Source organism: Hyalella azteca, unplaced genomic scaffold (genome assembly GCF_000764305.2).
Source record: "Hyalella azteca isolate HAZT.00-mixed unplaced genomic scaffold, Hazt_2.0.2 contig183, whole genome shotgun sequence".
Classification (NCBI taxonomy): domain Eukaryota; kingdom Metazoa; phylum Arthropoda; class Malacostraca; order Amphipoda; family Hyalellidae; genus Hyalella; species Hyalella azteca.
This window is the reverse complement of record NW_025930542.1, coordinates 137,710-156,355: the sequence shown is the minus strand read 5'-3', so window position 1 is coordinate 156,355 and position 18,646 is coordinate 137,710. Positions and strand designations below refer to the sequence as shown.

Below are 18,646 nucleotides of genomic sequence, written 5' to 3'. Positions count from 1 at the left end.
TTTCAATTACATCATCGGAATGTGAGGCAGCCTTCAGTAGACCATGTAAATGAACAAGAAGTAAAATATTCCACTCCAGACCGATTATTAAATCATTAAAATATTTTCATCGACCACAAAGACTTGCATGATTTGCGAATTATTTCCCCTCTTGCAGTGCACTGCAAGTTGTGAAGAGGACTGGATGCTCCGCCGCCTATATAAAGGCAGGCACGGCAACAGCTGACACCAGTTCATCTCAAGCCGTGGTGACGTGAACAGCTCCTTCGTACTCAGGTAACTACCATGCGAACGCTTTCCAGGCGCAATGTCTTGATTTTGCTATACTGTTAGTTTAGGATTTCGTCCAAACCGGTGTATAAAAGTTCAACGTTTGATGTAGCGCAATTTAAGAATAACAAATAAGAATTTTCTATAAATATTTTTACCCGATTAACAGCAGAAAGGAGATTTCGGTCTTTCATCAAAACATTTGTTTATTAGAATTCAAACGTCGCTTTACTGCGCTAAGAATGATTTCAATGTGCCTCGTCACCGCCAATAAATGCGGCATCTTAAGGTTCTACTGTGGGTATCTATTTTCATGCGTTGACTGCAAAATATGAATGATTGTATGGGCAATGAGCAAAATCATCGTGAGTAAGGGCAATGAGCAAAAACTCGCCAACTTTATGGTTTAAGTTGTAATTATTTTCAAATAATCCTTGCAATAAAAGGCGTGATGAAAATGGTTCAACCACCAACTGTAAACCCAGTTTAATCTCTTCAGAAGTTTCGTTACAAAACGCACGGTTTAAAGTATAAAAAAAGTTTTAAGGAATATTGAATTACACTCATTTTATATGTGTAACTCGCACTAGAAAATGAACATAATGTTGATATCCGCCTATTTGTCTAAACTGTACCCTTGATTGGGAGCCTTAAAACTTTGCGCAAATAAGTTTTAAAATCGCTCATTTTCTTTCCTAAAGTAACTCATAGAAGGTCAATTGAAGTAACCGTTGTGCATAGCAGATTAGCGAGTATTGAAAACAATTAAATAACTGCTTTCAAAATATATTCTTGTTTTGTGATGCAAGCATTTGGAACTATTTGAATATTAGCATCTGTCTCCTCGCACCTCAGTGAGTGCGAACAGTAAGCTGCTGTTCAGTTGAATTGTTCAAGTCTCGTTAGCGCTGTTGAGACATCGCCGCGCTGGGAAGTTGAACCGCTACTCAAGGATAAACTCCTTCGTTAGCAAATGCTGATATGTGAGCTCGACTGACAGCCGTGACCCTTCACGTCACTGAAAGGGTTTTATTCAAATTTGATGTATTTTACAAGCATCTTCTTTGCCAAATAAATTATATTCCTGTGCGTTTCAATTGCTCAAGTAATACGAATTCTTGTACGCGAATTGTATTAAGCTTGTTTGAGAATAAATTTTGAGGGCAAGGCGCAAATTTTCGCTGTCCAAGTTCCTAAGGAAGTTCAAGCATTTCTTTTGTAAAGTACAGAGTTTCTTTCAATTTACATCTTCGACAATAACAAAAGTTTCTTTAGAAAATCTCTTCCAAACCTAAAAACACCAAATCTGGTGGTCGTCCGAAAGGATTTGTGCGTACACAAAAATTGATGCGCATGGACGTTTTTCGTAATGCACAGCGTATATATGAACCGGTGCTGTAGGATTCAACGATGCGCTGAGATGCGTGTGATATTGTAAAACGCTTCTTCGTGGTCCTTGCAATAAAAAATAATAATTGGAATAATTCAGTAATAAAACTGAATACGGGATAACAATAATGATAAAAAACTTCGAATGTTAAATATAAATTGTGTGTTCTGTTTGCCCCAGTCACCTATGAAATCTTTACGAGAAACTTCTTCCAACAGATCTTAGTCTCAGATTCAGCGAATAAAATATTCTTTGAATCGGATTCTTTCATTAATTTTCATTCTGAAACTGAAATTCATTCTTTCATCAATTTTCATTCTGAATAAACTGAAATACTGGAGTATTGATAATAGGTAATCAGATCAAATGAATTATGAAATTAAAAGGCCTACTATAAAGTAATAATAAGTTCAGGCAATTTTTCAGACAGCAAATAAAGTAGTCATTGAAACGCAGTCATAGTCTTGAACACTTCACTTCATAGGTGATACATAGTTTTTAAGATGATATCGGACATATGGCGGCCCCCATCATCAATGCATTTAGTTAGTCGATTTTTGAAGTTTCGTTCAAGTCGCTAAAGCAAATTGATGGGTATATTGGCGATGGCTCGGCACATGTTGTTCTTCGAATCGGGTAGGGTCCTTGGACAGTCATTGTAAACAATTGATTTAAAATAACCCAGAAAAAATGACACAGGGCCAAATCGGGGATCGGGCCGGCCAAAGAAGGTCCACTCTCAAGGAAATGAGGTCAATACCCCTCAATATGCTTAAGCGAGTTGAACGGAACTTGAAAATTCGACTAATTGAATGCATTGGCACAATGGGGGCCGTTATTTGTCTTATGCCATCTAAAAAACTTAATAGTACAAAAATTCAGGTAATTTATTTTTCAATAAAATTCATATTGTAATGTTATCTTTACTAGTTCATTCTTTGTTGAGCTTTCAAATCAGGAAGTTTTGGTGAATCGCCCTGCACACCACCAGTTAATATAAGGATGCACATCACAGCTACTCCTTAATGCTTGCATAATCTTTTGTTGAGTGGCAGCTGAATTGTTGTCTGATATTGTTCAACAGGTTATTTCTGCAACAATATTTTAGGCAATGACCACAAATGAATGATTTGATATGATTCTCAGTATGCTTTTAAAAAACGTCTCGGCAAATACAATACTGTTGTGTGTTTTTCGCTTCAATCAATCTATCTTCTTACAATGATCAATCATTGAACTCTATTTCATAATATTGATCAATGAACAGATCTCTGGTGGAATTACTTGTATTCGCAAGACTGTCGTATATTATATTACTACAAACTATATAATGTTATAGCGCTACTGTTTGGCTGTGTCTACCTTTATAGTTTTCCGGTAGCCTAAAGCAACTATGGAGTTGTTACACGCGTAACGCGTCACTTAGACCATTTGTTGTCACAACCACTGTACTTACAGGTAATTTTTGTGACACACATGTAATGTGCTAACGCCAGTGCTGTTACTGAAGCGTTACTAATGTCCCTAGCTGCTTGCGCTCGCGGCGTTATGGGATGAGGTAGAAATGCAAGACCTTTAGCGTATTTTGTGAAGATTTAGCTGACTCACAGGGTTACTATTTTAAATCATTTATTTCAAATTGAGTCCCTAGATGCTTTGGCAGGTGATCTTCAGTCCTTGGGACTTTGAAGGACTTCAATTGAAGGACTTCAATCTTCATTTGAATAATTTAATTGCAATTTTTATTTGGGATTTGGGACCACAACATTCAACTGCATAATCCACAGGTCATTCATCATCGATGAAGTATTGCTACTAAGTTCGTGAATAACTCATTGTTGTATCTTTGTTATTTCCAGTCAAGATGAAGTTCTCAGTCGCTGCCGCCATTCTTCTATCAGTCTTGGCACTGGCCCACGCCGACGCCAAAGCCGACGCCAAAGCTGACGCCAAGGCCGATGCCAAAGCCGAGCCGTCAGCCAAGCCATCAGCCAAACCAGCAGCCAAGGCAGCGCCTAAGGCCGCTGCCAAAGCCGAAGCCAAAGCCACCGCCGATGCCAAGTCCGACTACTTCCCAACCGCCGCGTTGCACTTCGGAGGGGGCGGCGTTCCCCTCATTCCTGGGGGAGGATACGGAGGACACGGGGGGCTTGGGGGCCTGGGAGGATTTGGGGGAAAAGGAGGGGAGCATTACTTGCCCGTGGCCCCCGCTGTGCACCCAGTGCCGTGCTACGATGACGCTAAGGTCATCTACTCCACCATCGTCGAACAGGTAACATGTTGTACAATTTAATGTTTTCGGTACTGCAGTATGCGTACTCCAGTACCTGCATGTTGTACTACACTGTGTGTAGTGTACTTGTATTGGATAGTGTGCAGACATTATATAAATATATATTTTGAAATAAGCCCATGGTGACATATGAATATTAAGAATTTCGAACTTACCTCAACCTCTAATGCATAATTAGTCGAATATTGCAGTGCAGGAGCTAATAGTGCAAGAGCATATATTTAAGTAATTCTCGAACATCGGAATTATCGGGATGTTTCAATTGATATTAAAGTTGAATTTTAGATACATGAGTTAAATAAATTTTCGCTCCCAGGTTCCCCTCTATGAAAAAGTATATGAGACTCAAGTGATTCCCACGACGTTGTACAAGACGATCTACAACACCGAGTACGTGTCCAAGTACATCACCGAGTTCGTGCCTGAGTACATCACTAAAGCTGTACCAGTCCCTGAACTGACGTACATTACCAAGTACAACACTGTGTACAAGACTGAATATCAACCTCAGTACATCACCCAGACCGAATACGTCCCTAAGTACATCACCGAAACGCAGTACGAACCAGTGTACAAAACTCAGGTGAACTACCAGACCTTGTACAGTACCATCTACCAGCCGCAGTACGTCACCAAGACCAACTTCAGAACCAAGATTACCTACCAGACCGAGTATGTTCCTGAGTACGTCTCGGTAACGGAGACCCAAGTGGCTTACAAGACCGTGTGCCCGAAACCTGCTTATGGTTACAAGCCGCAGTACAATGCCTACGGTTAAACGGATTCAAGAAATTTCGTTTCATTGCGTGTGATATTATAAGCAATTAATGTTGAAATTTGGTTCAAACTGGAAAACTTTCGACGGCCGGGCATTCAGTTAAAGAAAAGTGGTACAATTAACTGAAGCGAAATTTCCCAAAAATTTCAAAGTATCTAGAAATTGTTTTTCTTTATTCCAAAAATTTATATAAGTGAACAAATATTACAGAGTTCTAATGCACCAAGTAATAATCGAGTTTCTGAGATGTGAACAATGTTTTTGTCGAAACGAATGTATTTAATATTACGGAGCTAATAAATAGATCTAACATTCACTTGATTTCTGTCGAGTCCTTCCCAGTAATAAAATTTAAGTTACTTTCTACCATTTAAAATACTACTTCACGGAATTCAACGTGATTAATTCAAGTTTAAAAATGCATTACTGGCCAGATGTGAATAGAACGGAATATCCGTAACCCACTTTCGGCTGCATGAAATACGGATGACGCGTTTCTGGGTTGAAATTTTTATATTCTCTTTAACGTCCGCATTTTTGAGCGCTGTATAAGGAAGAGAAATGACGGAATTTAAATATTTAGCAGGCTGAAAGTGCCGACACCTCAATTGCAGTGCTCGCCTTTAGTCCACTTAGTGATTATTCTGAATCCAGTTCCGCAGTTCCTTTCTCGCAGTTCATGACGATAACACTTTTTCTCTCTATTGTTTCCTCATCTGCGGAAACGAGGTCGCCGTATCTCCACGAAGTGATATTCAACCTCGGATAATTGGTCACCTCATGGCAGAAAGAGAGTGTAAGGATCACTCTTGTGTAATTGAACGCAAAGAAATGAATATACTCAGTCTAAATATTATATAAATTAGGTAATATATACATATAAGCGTTACGATATCATTATTTCTGTTAGCTGTGTCACCCAAAAAATAATAAAACAATTGATCCGCGCTGGGAATGCTTGTCGTTAAATTTTACATTAAATTCTCGTCTGATACAAAAAATCCTCGTCTGCAATTTCATTTTCAGAAACTTCAATGAAGTCAAACTCATAATTCTTCATGCGGTTACTGTTCCTCATTACAGTTGCTCACTGACTCATCACTTAATAACTGGAGATGACTAAACCGTATGACTATTCAACTTTTAATTGTTATTATACGAATAAAAGCATAGGAGCATTTACCAGGTGTTAACTCGAATACTAAATACTAATTTTTTCATAAAGTAATGTTTTTCATGATGACGAAGCAGCTCAAATTGAATGTTTAGGAGCATCAAAGTCATAGAATAATCTTTACTTACAAACCCGTCATGGCAATGATAAACTCAGTCCTAAATCACGAACAAAACAATAAATTCGTCTCCTTCTTTCAGGCACTAAAAAATTATCCATCGCACGAATTATATCAATTCTACATTCTATTACGATTGAAATAATTAATATTAATATTAATAATATACCAATAGTTTATATACAAGATATTCTTCATCCGGAAAGATCCACAAGTACTTAGCGCGTCCAGAGATTATGCTGGACTTCATGCCGTGCCGGACGAAATACGCTGAAGTCAAAGCAAAAAACACCAACAACCATCTAGTCTCAGTCTCGAAAATACCTGTCCGATAATGCCAAAAAAAAACGTTAAATACCTCACTGCTGAGATAGTGCACATTAGTTACGTCGATCACAGCTGACTGCAGCAACAGCAACATCAAGATTGCAGAAATTGTTGAGAATTCAAATGAGCACCCGATAGAATTTTACTGCACCTTATAGCAAATGGAAATGCATTGAAAAATTAAGCATCAATTTAAAAAATCAGGCACAGATACGTCTACATAAATAGCGGTTTCAGCGTTTATTAGGCTTTGGGCCTGCCACTGATTCTTAACATCGTAGAAAATTCACAGCTTGTTGCGGTCTCGAACTTACAACAAGCTGCCCTAATTTTGCTTAGCTGAAATGGCCTGGCTCCTCGCGATTCTGACACACATATCCGCCGATATTGCACAGAGCTGTGATCAAACCAGCACTTCTCTGCTCTAATTCTTGTACTCTGAACTGTTGCCACTGGACCATCCTTCGTAGCAAACTAAAATCAATGGTATCTAGGTTTGGATCATCAAACGATCCATGTAGTTTAATGCTGACGCGCAGCGTTATTATTAACGCAGTGTCAAGATCAGTGTAGAAGGACTTCAGTAACGAGTCATGAAAACGACGACAACGGGACTTGGGCATTTTCGTACATCAGTTCAGTGGCCTTCGAGAAGATGTGTGTTCCCCTGAGTCATTTGATGTCGATAAGAAACTTCACAAAATGACTGTATCAACCTAATCATGAATGAAATCATGCACGATTTTTGAGGTGATATCCTTTTATATGAAACACATAGAAAAGTTTTACTTTTCCAACAACAATGATATTCAAGCGAAACTAATATCAACCATAACATAATTTACAAATCGAACTTAATTAAAAAAATACAACATAACAAAAACATACAACGAATATTTGACAGCTAAAACTTAATAAAGATTTGATTCGAAGTTTGCTTCGTCTCAGATTTTCGCCTGAGCGAAAATTTCGCTTCACACCTCTCAGTTCCCCTCTCCCCGACCTCCCTTTCTTCCTTGCTACTAACAAACGAATAAGTTATGCGTGGCTGATAGCCGTTGCAAAGGCCTGACTCTGAAATGTCTTTTTCTCTGAGTCACCACGCTCCAAATCCAGACCCTAGATGCGGTGTTTAGTAACGCTTCAGACATGGATGATCTCTGCCATAGAATAATAGAGTCTCGTTTCTTGTAACCGGCTGGCGCCTGGTTTTCGACGACGTCGGTTACTCCAGCTAGGACATGTTCATAAATAAAGGGAAACAATATGACTACTGAGCAGGCAGTTGCTGATTAATTATCTCATAGTGAATGGCCATTTTAATACGTCGAATAATGAGTACTTTGAGAAATATTTCAGTTACTCAAAGTATGATAGTGTTGAAGAATGTAGAAGCTGATCCTACTTCGAGTTTTAGAATAGAATAGAAGTGTCGGCGTTGAAGAAATAGGCCCATGGCCTGTTGCCGATTCTTGAACTTTTCGTGCCTTGATTCACAAGGGATCCGGCCTTTGGAACCCGATCTTTCCATAACTCACGATTGATTGAGATAGCTGCTGGACTTATTGCCTGGTCCGTAATTTGCTAGTAACAGACTAGATAAAGCTATGGAAAAATATATGTTCAGATTTGAAATGCCTCGCTCCTTATCGAACCCGGTGGAAGTCTAGTAGCTACTTCAAACTATCGCCAGTCATGAAAAGATCCGATCAAATGATACGAGTTTAGATCTATGAACAAGGCACGAAAAGGAAAAGAATCGGCGACAGGCCACATCAGGCCTACATTTCAGCGCCGACATCATTATGTTATGTTATGTTAACTGCTCGTTCCAGAAATCGCTTATTTTATTGATTAATTGTTGAATATTGTCGAATAAAATTTTCATTCATGCAGATGAATTCCCAGAATTTTATTAAAATGTGACTATGGAAAACCTTGAACCCAACATCCTTCTAAATGCTAGACAAACTTGACTCAGAAAAAGCAATTGCACTTTGGTGAATATAGCTTTTATGAATTCTATTCCACCACCGGAAAAGATTTTCTTCGTTTCATATCGATATCCGTTTTTTGTATAAAAGAAATTATCATTTCGTGGCCTGACTGATTTAAAATTTTGAGTTGGATAAACTTGGGAGATTCATTGGTGTCGGATTCTTCATCGTAAGCATCGGGAATAATGTGTGAATAAACTGTCATAAATACATTTTATAAGAATGCATGAATTTATGCTTCATTGCACCGAATAAAATACGGATTAAGACTCCAATACTCAGAGCTTCCTAGAACTTCATTGACTCGACCATTAAAACGTTGGAAAACGTTAAAGCTTCGGATTAAAACCGAAGCTCTATTGCTGTTCTCGCCGTCTACAATGATTCAAAATCACACGAGAAATAAGTGTAGAGAGAAAGATATTGAATATATGTTCGTTTCCTTAATGACTTCAGCCTCCATGTATAGGCCGCACATGTGGCGCTGCGTGACCTCGCACGGCGTTCACGTCGCTTGCTTACGTCAGAGTCTCGTTGTGAAGACATGAGCGGCTACAGCTTTCCTTAGAGGGGCTTAACCATTCGTAACATAAAATCTGCCATACACTCCAAAGAAACTTGAGAGGGAGCATGACGAAGCGCTTAATGCTTATTGCTCCGGAGCGTTGCGTAAGAATAGGGCCTGTTCACTTTTCGGAGTATATAATTTTACAATCTCGCGTGAATCACACATTTCACATTCATGTGTCCGCATCTTGCGCCAGGGAAAAAGGAAAAATATAGTTAGGTAAAATCGTGCTGAATTTCTAAATTCATTTGGGAGGAGTTATTAACGCGAAAAATGCATAGTAATACGTCTTGGAATTAATTTGTGGTGGCTTTGAGTCGGTTTTTATGATGGCTCTGAGAAGATTAAATACAGAGGCTTTGCACTCTTCGTAGAAAACTTTTGATAGTTAACGCATTGTGATTAGTTTATACTGATTGAAAATTTGATCAACAGAATTCGCAGCAGGAATTCATAAGATATAGTTACAAGCAAAAGTTAATGCATACGGTAATTGAAAATTAAAACCTCACAACATAAAAGGAAAATGAAAGGATAAACTAAAAATCCCTCTAGCGAAGTAAACAGGCAAATTTAATATAAACTAGACGCTCATGAATCAAGTGAGCTCAGGGTGTAGTGTTTCTCAGAGAGCACACGCCCGTGTCTCCGAGTTACTCAAGCTCAGCCTTCACTTGCAATCCCAAGAGATTAGAATGAAATGACTCTTAAAGTGTCGGACGTTTACAAGAACGCAGTCCAACACCCAAAGAGTGTTCATGGTAAAGGTCATAACTCAGAGCGCAGTTGTTTATGGTACAACACTCACAAGTAACTAAAAATTTCAAGGAAAAGTATCTTAATTTGTAATTAATTTTTTTATATTATTTGCAATGTAAGATTAAAAAATTTCAGCTTACGTCTCCGATGTGACAACATTTCTAAAATTACTTTTTAGTGCAGCTACAGCATGAGATAAATTAAGAGCTATAGAGTTATAGAACTTGAACCTAATTGAAGACATTTTTTGGTCTGAAACAAGAGAATCTAAACTATGTCTTTCATGTGCTACCAATGGTAAACGTATAATTTCGAGATCTCGCACGAATTTTAGCTAGAAAATTTTCACTCCACAAAAATGGTTGTCGCCTCACGCAATATAATCTTGTGAAGATTTTTCACTGTAGCTGCACGCCATCCACCTGATCTGCGAAGCCTGTCGTTATACTCGAACAGGCAATTTAACCGACTCTCAAATTAATTTTAATTGTAATTAAGTGTAAACCCAGTGGTTACAGGGCAGGGTGGCTCAGTGGTTACAGTTCAGAGTACCAGGGTTGGAGCAGGGAGGTGCGAGTTTGATCCCAGCTCTGTGCGCCAGTTTCTGGTCAGAATCGGCAAGGAGGCCGGGCGGTTAAGCACAGCAGAATTGTAGCAGTGAGTTGTGAGTTCGAGACCGCAACAAGCTGTGAATGTTTTGCTATGTTAAGAATCGGCGACAGGCCTACGGCCTACTAAACGCTGAAACCGTTATTTTTATTATATTTATTATTATATTAACTAAACTGAAATGTCACTATAGCTAACTATTTGTTGTTGATGTATGTACAAATTAGCGAAAATTGTGGCACGCGGTGACAACGGAACATACGAATGGAACGCGAATCAACTGACTTACGGCGGTGAACACGACTCTCAAGATAAAAATGTTAGCTAAGCACCGATCAGTTTGAAGAAATTGGATTAGTCTTCAGGCATAATCTATAGCAATCAGTCACGCCATGGTTGAGGAATGGATACGAAGTTACATTCAGCTGTTGCTCCTGATAACCGTGAGAGTTATGTAATACTTCTGCTAAGAGGAGCTAAAATATAGAAGCGATGCATCGCTTGAATGATTTTCAGAAATTGTTCAATTATTGATGAATTATTATATTTTTCTGTGATTTTAAGTGAATGATGGTATTGCGTACTGTGAAATCGAGACGGTAGAATTCAATTACGTTTAACACATTATTTTCCATGGGTATTAAATTATGAACACTATTTAGTGCTCAAGATTTTAAACATGTAAATTTTCGGTAAAGGTTACGTGAAAAAAAAAGGTTAACCTTCTTAACTTCAATTAGAAAAATAAATTAAGCCAATTACTTAACCTATACTTAATTCGGCATCACTCAACATGTCATGAAAGATTATTTCATTAATAATAATAATAAAAATAATAATAATAATGATAATAATAATAATAATAATAATAATAATAATAATAATAATAATAATAATAATAATAATAATAATAATAATAATAACAGTAATAATAACGGCGCTGTACCTGCTGCTGCCCTCAGGCGCATATTTTGCATGAAGTGATAAATAGCAAGTATTTGTTGTTTATAGGCAAATGCATTCTCAAATTATTTACAAAATACAGTAGCATAAATGATAAACTATAAGAATATCAGATAATAATAATCTTATTGCATTACTTGCGCGAGCAACTTTAGAAGTCAGTTGCTAAAATATCTTAATGAGAATAAAAGACATATATAAATGAAATTAATGTTTGATGATAAGCAGCGACGAATTCGATTTCACTTAACCAATAATAAAGCTCAAAATTGGTAAAAAAAGGATATATATATACAAGCACCGAACAAGCGCATATCATGCGTATACCATACGCGTTTCACGCGTTACTATGCTCATACAAAGAGTATTACACACGCGCACCACGCTCATACAAAGAGTATTACACACGCGCACCACGCTCATACAGGGCATTACACACGCGCATACAGCGAGCATAGACGTGCATGTCATGCGTACAGCGGCCCTCCGGACATCGCGCAGAGATTGGCGCCGTGCTTAGCTTTTATGGTCACGACGGCAGCTGCCACCAAGACCATGTCAGCTGCCACCAAGATCATGTCACCTGCCACTAAGACCATGTCAGCTGCCACTAAGACCATGTCACCTGCCACCAAGATCATGTCAGCCGCCACTAAGACCATGTCAGCTGCCACAAAGACCATGTCAGCTGCCACCAAGATCATGTCAGCTGCCTCCAAGATCATGTCAGCTGCCACAAAGACCATGTCAGCTGCCACCAAGATCATGTCAGCTGCCTCCAAGACCTTACGTAAAATATTAAGATAATAAGAAAATTTCGAGTTGATTTTAAGATTTTACAAGTTACTGAACTAGTTATTGCTCAATTCCAAGCCAGTCTTGACCATAATAAACGCATGAAGATAAGTTTCGAGGATTATTTTATATTGTATAAACGCAAGGAGCTAAACTTAAAGGTTCAATGAAGTTGCCTGAGTTTAATAAGTTTGATGCGATCACTGGATATGATCCTCAGGCTATATATAAGACCGCGAACAGTGAAGCCGCGGCTCATTTCCACAGCGGACACTAACAGCGACGGAGTGCGTAGCTCCTTCCAAGGTAGCGATGCTGTGAAGCCTCCTGCTCAAATTTACAATATTTTCGTTTTGTTATTACAATCGTTTTGTCATAGCAATTTGTTCATAAATTATCAATGAGGGTAGTTTGATATGTTAAACATTAGTTGAAATGAGTATTGGAATCTGTGTCAGTTAACGTGTTCGACATTATTTCAAACAAGAATCAAATACATTCTCGCGATGTAGCTCAATTTAATTCTCAGAAATTCCTTTTACAGTATTAATGTTTCGACTCTGATGTTGCCAACAAATATTCGAGAGTTGACTCCAAAGTGACATCAACGCGTGTTGTATAACGATCCTCTCAATACAGAATTTAGTGCTAAGGATCTGATAAAATTTAAATTTACAACAGCGACTGAAAAAATATCTTATATAAGTGAATAGTTTTAAAGCAATGAAATTCTTGAAATTTTTTCCTATTTTGGATGTGAGATTTTTGTTTGCACAAATTATATAATATTAAACAACTATTATATAATTTGTGTAATATTATATACAATTATTAAATATAATTTTTTAGTTTACTCAAATTACAAAAATTATAATATCCTTTATGCACCTACCCGCGTTTTACAAATTTCGAAGAAAAAATGTTTCTTAACAACGTTGTTTTTAAACTCCCCCATACAGATGCAGCTACTACGATCAGCGATTCTCGTGAGCTTCATTGCATCCTACATGGTTGCTGAAGTGCGTTCTGAAGCCTTCCCTCTTGCTGAAGCCACTCCTGAAGCTAAACCTGCAGCTGAAGCTCGACCGATTGCAAATCCTAACCCCAGCGCATTTCCTGAACCTAATCCTGCCGCTAATCCTGAACCCAAACCAGCTGCTGAAGCCAGACCTGCTGCTTATCCTGAACCTGATCCTGCTGCTGAAGCTAATCCCGTAGCTAATCCTGAAGCTAATCCTGCTGCTGATCCTGAACCCAAACCAGCTGCTGAAGCCAGGCCAGCTGCTAAAGCCAATCCAGTAGCTAATCCCGAACCCACCCCTGTCGCTAACCCTGAAGCCAATCCTGCTGCTGAAGCCAGCCCCAGAGCAGACCCTGAAGCAGCTGCTGAAGCTAACCCGTTCTTCCACATTAAGAACAGACGAAGGTCCAAATGTCACGGCAAGCCCCACGTTATCCAGAAATACGTCACTAAAGTTAACAAGGTGAGTGACAAGTAGGACTTCAATGGGGCTACTAGAGAGCGGACATTTTTCAAAGGTCGAAGTCCCACGAATATTCAGGAATATTCATAGAATATTATGTCTTATGAATATTCGGTCATATAAATCATTTAGCTGCGCATAAATTACAATTAAACAACTTCGAGCTCATTCCACATGAATTTGATCCTTTATCATTTGATTCGCAAGAGATTCATAACAATGAATTGCATGCAACGTTTCATGACTGGGATCATTGCCGAAATTTTTTCCTGTCTCATTTATCGATATTTTCATCAAGTGAGTTTTTGTTAATTTAGATACAATCTGTTAATTAGGGGTATTTTATATTAATTTAAATACACGCTATTTATTAGGACTATTTATATATAAACTCAATGAAATCATATTTCGTTTTTTTTCAGTACCCAGTCTACCAAACGAAGCTACTGAAGGAGTACCATCCCGTGACTGTGTACAAGACGGAGTACGCCACGGACTACATCACCAAGTACACTACGGAGTACGTACCAGAGTACGTACAGAAAAAGATTCACGATCCTCAGTACCAGCAAGTCATCGACTACGTTACGGAGTACAAAACGGAGTACACTCCTTTGTACGTCAAGAAAATCGAACACGTTCCCAAATACGTCACCGAGACTGCATACGAAACGAAATATTTTACCGACGTTATCTACAAAACTGCATTTAAGACCGAGTATACGCCGCAATACGTCACTGAGACTGTGTTTACGACGTTCTTGACGCATGATACGAAATACGTTCCAACGTACATCACCGAGCACAGAACTATTGTGCAGTACGTGACAAGCTGTCATGGCAAGCAGCCGGTGGCCGCTAAAAAAGGCTACCGTTAGTGGTAATAAAATTAAAGTTCACAAGAACGCTGTTGGAAACTAAATTCAGTCACGTATTTTGTCAGTAAAATTTATCAATAATTCGTTCACTAGGTGTGCACGTCTAGCAAAATTTCATCGAGTTTAGGATGTTATCCTTTTTAGATTTGTTCTTCCATTGTCGCCTTAACTTGATCGAAAATAAAATTGATTCAATTGTTATAAACGCTTGAGAAGTTTAGGAAATGCGAGCAGTAGAAGTTTTTATAATCGAAATTTTCTCCAACTTTACATGTTACCAACCTCCAGACCTCAAGCCTTACGGGCAAGTAGAATGCTGTCTACTAAAGATTTGACTGGTGTACAAAAGAGATTAGTTATTTAATTTCAATTTGTTTCTTGTTATGTAATTTTAATTAAGGATTCTAGCATTGTTGCAATTTTATTTTTAAACGAGCATCAGTACGAACGAGAACGAGTTTGTATATGAACTGTGTGATGCAACTTCGTAAAAACATATAAAAAAACTTAAAAACGCATTTCACTTGTCAATGAATCTGAAAAGAAATTCCGATTTTACTTGGGTTTTAAAATAGTTACAAAAATGATCTTTTTCAAGTGTTAAAACATTGATTAGGCCTTATATTGATATTATATTAAATAACTTTATAATCGACATTTTTTCATTGTAATCATCATACACTTGTTGAAAAACGTCGTGTTATCAATTTCAAATGCTACTAATTACTCCTGTGCCTGAATGGATTATCTGAAAGCTTTGGAATAAATACGACCAAATAAACGCGCATTTTATCAATCCCTCCTATGGAACGTGCACGCAGTATTCAGTGCATTACCGATACGACAAGCCTGGAATAGGAAGCCTTAGTAGTTCGTAAATTCACAAGAAATGTACACTGAGACAAAAAAAAAATGTGAGCATAATTTAGCTCAGCATTTTCAAAGAGCTCTTGCATTTCGTCTAGCATAAATTATTCATTATAAGATAGCACGATTTTCCTTATTTGTTATTACCCATTCACGAAAGTGAATGAAACAAGGTTTTAGGCACGAATAAAATGTTTAATGCGATTCTGATTAAATTGTTCCTTCATTTACGAAGCCCTAATTATTTTGATCGTAAGTAATACTTAATTAACTTATTTGCATCACAAACGCATCAGCATAGTGCAGAGTTTTAAATTTTCGATGATATTTTCAAGCTTCAACATAACCTAAAGGCTTGCCTAGAGGCGAACATTAACCGCACTTTCTATTTAGCTCGTTCCTCTCAATCAAAGCATAGCGTGCAAATACCAGAGGAGAAGTGCAGCTTCCTGGATGCCCGAGGCAAGGAAGGCAGGCATCATCTGATCTTGAACAGCTAAATTCCTTTCACTGATTAATGCAATCCCACGATGTCGTGCAGCACCAAGACGCTGAATACATGTCTGGGATGAGGAAGTTGGCAATGTGTGTTTACATAGAATTTAATTTTGATATGAACGTCTGAATGCTCGAAAAGAATATTTACGCCACTATTAGTTTCAAAGTCAGTGAATAAATATATAAATAATAAATATAAGTCAGTGCATAAATATTTATGTCTCCGGCCTATATATAATCCTTTATTTCAGTAACGGATTATTGTTCAGTTCAATTACCACGACGGTAAATTTTGACGGACGTTTCAAAACTTTCCGAGTTGCAGGCTAATGTATAAATTGTTTTTGTTATCCAATCTTTGCGTAATATAATTGAAGTTAAAGCTACACAGAAAAGGAATACAAAAAACTAAAACTTACGTAGTCACTAGTTCATTTCCTGGTTCTTGTCTGCAGTGTAGGATTAACCTCTCACTTGACCGCTACGAATTATAGTATTTTTTGTGATGAATTCATAAAGGTTACTGAACTGTTCAGACATTGCACAAAAATGTAGCAATTACATTGAATTCCCCTCTAGGCCTTTTAAAATTAAAAACTTTCCATCGCATTCGATTTTTGTCAGAGCGTTTAGATAGTACAATAATTCGAAAGACTGTCTTTGGTTTTTTGAATGCCTAATTTTCATAAATATGAAAAATGGAAATCATTCAACAGGAGAACATAAATTGGAAACGAAAACATGTATTTTTGCTAATTGTTTAAAAATTTCAGAGCAACATTTGATAGATGTACAATCCTTATCGAATATTTGTTGCTCTTCCTGTCGAAGAAGCTCACAAATATGGGCAATTTTATCATGAGAGGCTTTATCTTTCATTGTTATTGCCCACAATTTAGTGAAATTCATTTCATACTTAACATATGATCACTAAAGTTCACAGTTCACTTGGCCAGTTCCATTCCTATTATGCACATATCAAGATGTCGTTGTGAACTTGACTTCTGATACTTTTCGCGGGGAATCTTGAAACCAATCACCAATCGTCTGCACCAATGTTCCATATATTGCAACGCTCCTTACCATGTTCAAAAATAAAAATTTGAACATATATTTTTAAAATATATGCTCGAATTAATTAATAATAGTTGAGGCTGTACGTAATTTTTCTCGAAAGGTACCTACGTTGAAGCGTGTGATAGCATTTCGGATCTGTCAGCAGACTTGTCAAGATAGCTGTTAGTAAATAAGTTAGTGGCACACACCGATAAAACTAAACTGATGTTTAGTTTTACGTCTAGACCTGTTGTCGCCCCTCGGAACATCACTTTTAATGGATCAATTTTAGAATGGGTTGACGATTTTCGTTATTTAGGCTTAATCCTTGACAATAAAATGTCTTTTCAAAAAACATATTTCTTCCGTTCGCCAGGAGCTTAGCAAAGCCCACGGAGTGTTGCATGCTCTATCGAGTATCTTACCTTTCTCCTCGTTAAAAATGCTCTTCTATTCGTTGTTTTTATCTAAATTTTCTAATACCCTTGTAATATGGGGTGGAGTGGATCTCTGTACAAAAAACCGGTTATCACGTTGATGAACAGGACACTGCGGGCAATCTTTAGGGTTCGATATGTTAATTATGTACCATTGATTCGTCCTAATGAATTATATAGACAGTTAACAATCCTGAAATTCGACGACATGTACAAATTTAAGCTTTAAAATTTATGAATAGGGCACTTTTTCATGATCAGCGTCTTTTTGAAAGTTTTTTTTTTCCCGCTTCTTCCTCGTCATTTTCATGATACCAGAGGCGCTTAGTCTCAACCTTCCACCGGTCCGTTTAGAAATGGAGAAAAAAGGGTACTGTTTTTAATTGTGTAAAACATTTTAATTAACTGCCTGATGATTTCAGAATAAACTGTTCTAAATCCATTTTAAAGATAAAATTTCGTGATCATATTCTTGCTCAATATCAACTTAACTTTGTTTATCATACATTGTTTTTCTTGTGACAATTTACTTATATACTGCCTTTACTTTAGAATGTAAGATTTGTATTAATTTTCGTTGTACTTGTTGCCACTAATACGTTCATACATGTCACCTATTACGCCTGCGAAGCTTTTTATAGTTTGTATGGGCTTCTCACCTGGAAGCTTTTATTATCAAATAGCATGTTTTCTCTTTCTATTGAGTCGTGCTGTGTTGCTTCTGTATGTGAAAGAATAAAGAATTTTTGTTTTTAATCAGGGAACATGCCATATTCCTGAAATTTATATCAGAAATGTATTGATAGCTGTTTAAATAGCGGTTTCGGCGTTCATTGGCCAGTAGGCTTATGATCGATTTTTCACATCACAGAACGTTCACAGCTTGTTGCAGTCTCGAACACGTAAATCACTGTTCTAATTCTGCTGCGCTTCACTGCCTGGCCTCCGCCTATTCTGACCAGAAACTGGTACACAAAGCTGGGATCGAACCCGCAACTCACTGCTCTAATCTTGGTACTCTGAACTGTGCTGTAACCACTGGGCTACCGTGCATACTTATTGATTTTGAATCATATTGATGTAGGATAGTTTCCTTTAAACTTATATGTTACATTTAACATTATCTAAAATGTTTTGAATGTGGTTACCGGTTCTTCAATTGGAGATTTGTGCTATTAATATGCAAAATCATAAAGAAATCTCAAACAGAAGTGTATGCGCATTTGAATTGGTCATACTTCCTTGTACTAGTTTCAAAACTTTGAACAAACTGTGCATTTCTCTGTCCGCCCGCCAAAGGGTTCAACGAGTTGGATCGGATGAAAAACGAAGTTGAAAATGAGCATTGGAAGGAAATGAGACTTTGCCATAAGAATAAGACAGAC

General features: G+C 37.6%; 2 protein-coding genes across 2 annotated transcripts; both read left to right on the top strand.

Moving 5' to 3' along the window:
* The first annotated feature begins 236 nt into the window (after window positions 1-236).
* Window positions 237-5,047, top strand: LOC108666532 (adhesive plaque matrix protein). The gene is made up of 3 exons (XM_018153428.2): window positions 237-276; window positions 3,520-3,932; window positions 4,270-5,047. Exons 2-3 carry the CDS (start codon window positions 3,525-3,527, stop codon window positions 4,729-4,731), a joined length of 870 nt encoding a protein of 289 aa, XP_018008917.1. The 5' UTR covers window positions 237-276; window positions 3,520-3,524; the 3' UTR covers window positions 4,732-5,047.
* Window positions 5,048-12,311: 7,264 nt separating this feature from the next.
* On the top strand, window positions 12,312-15,178 carry LOC108666537 (circumsporozoite protein). Its single transcript, XM_018153432.2, has 3 exons — window positions 12,312-12,347; window positions 13,001-13,525; window positions 13,948-15,178. Exons 2-3 carry the CDS (start codon window positions 13,001-13,003, stop codon window positions 14,401-14,403), a joined length of 981 nt encoding a protein of 326 aa, XP_018008921.1. The 5' UTR covers window positions 12,312-12,347; the 3' UTR covers window positions 14,404-15,178.
* The last annotated feature ends 3,468 nt before the right edge of the window (window positions 15,179-18,646 follow it).

What these genes read in the sequence shown, in the direction of transcription:
- LOC108666532 (XM_018153428.2), top strand. Translation starts at nt 3,525, where the DNA reads ATGAAGTTCTCAGTCGCTGCCGCCATTCTTCTATCAGTCTTGGCACTG. An exon ending in ACTCCACCATCGTCGAACAG is followed by an intron (nt 3,933 to 4,269) that starts GTAACATGTTGT and finishes TTTCGCTCCCAG; the next exon opens with GTTCCCCTCTATGAAAAAGT.
- LOC108666537 (XM_018153432.2), top strand. Translation starts at nt 13,001, where the DNA reads ATGCAGCTACTACGATCAGCGATTCTCGTGAGCTTCATTGCATCCTAC. An exon ending in ACGTCACTAAAGTTAACAAG is followed by an intron (nt 13,526 to 13,947) that starts GTGAGTGACAAG and finishes GTTTTTTTTCAG; the next exon opens with TACCCAGTCTACCAAACGAA.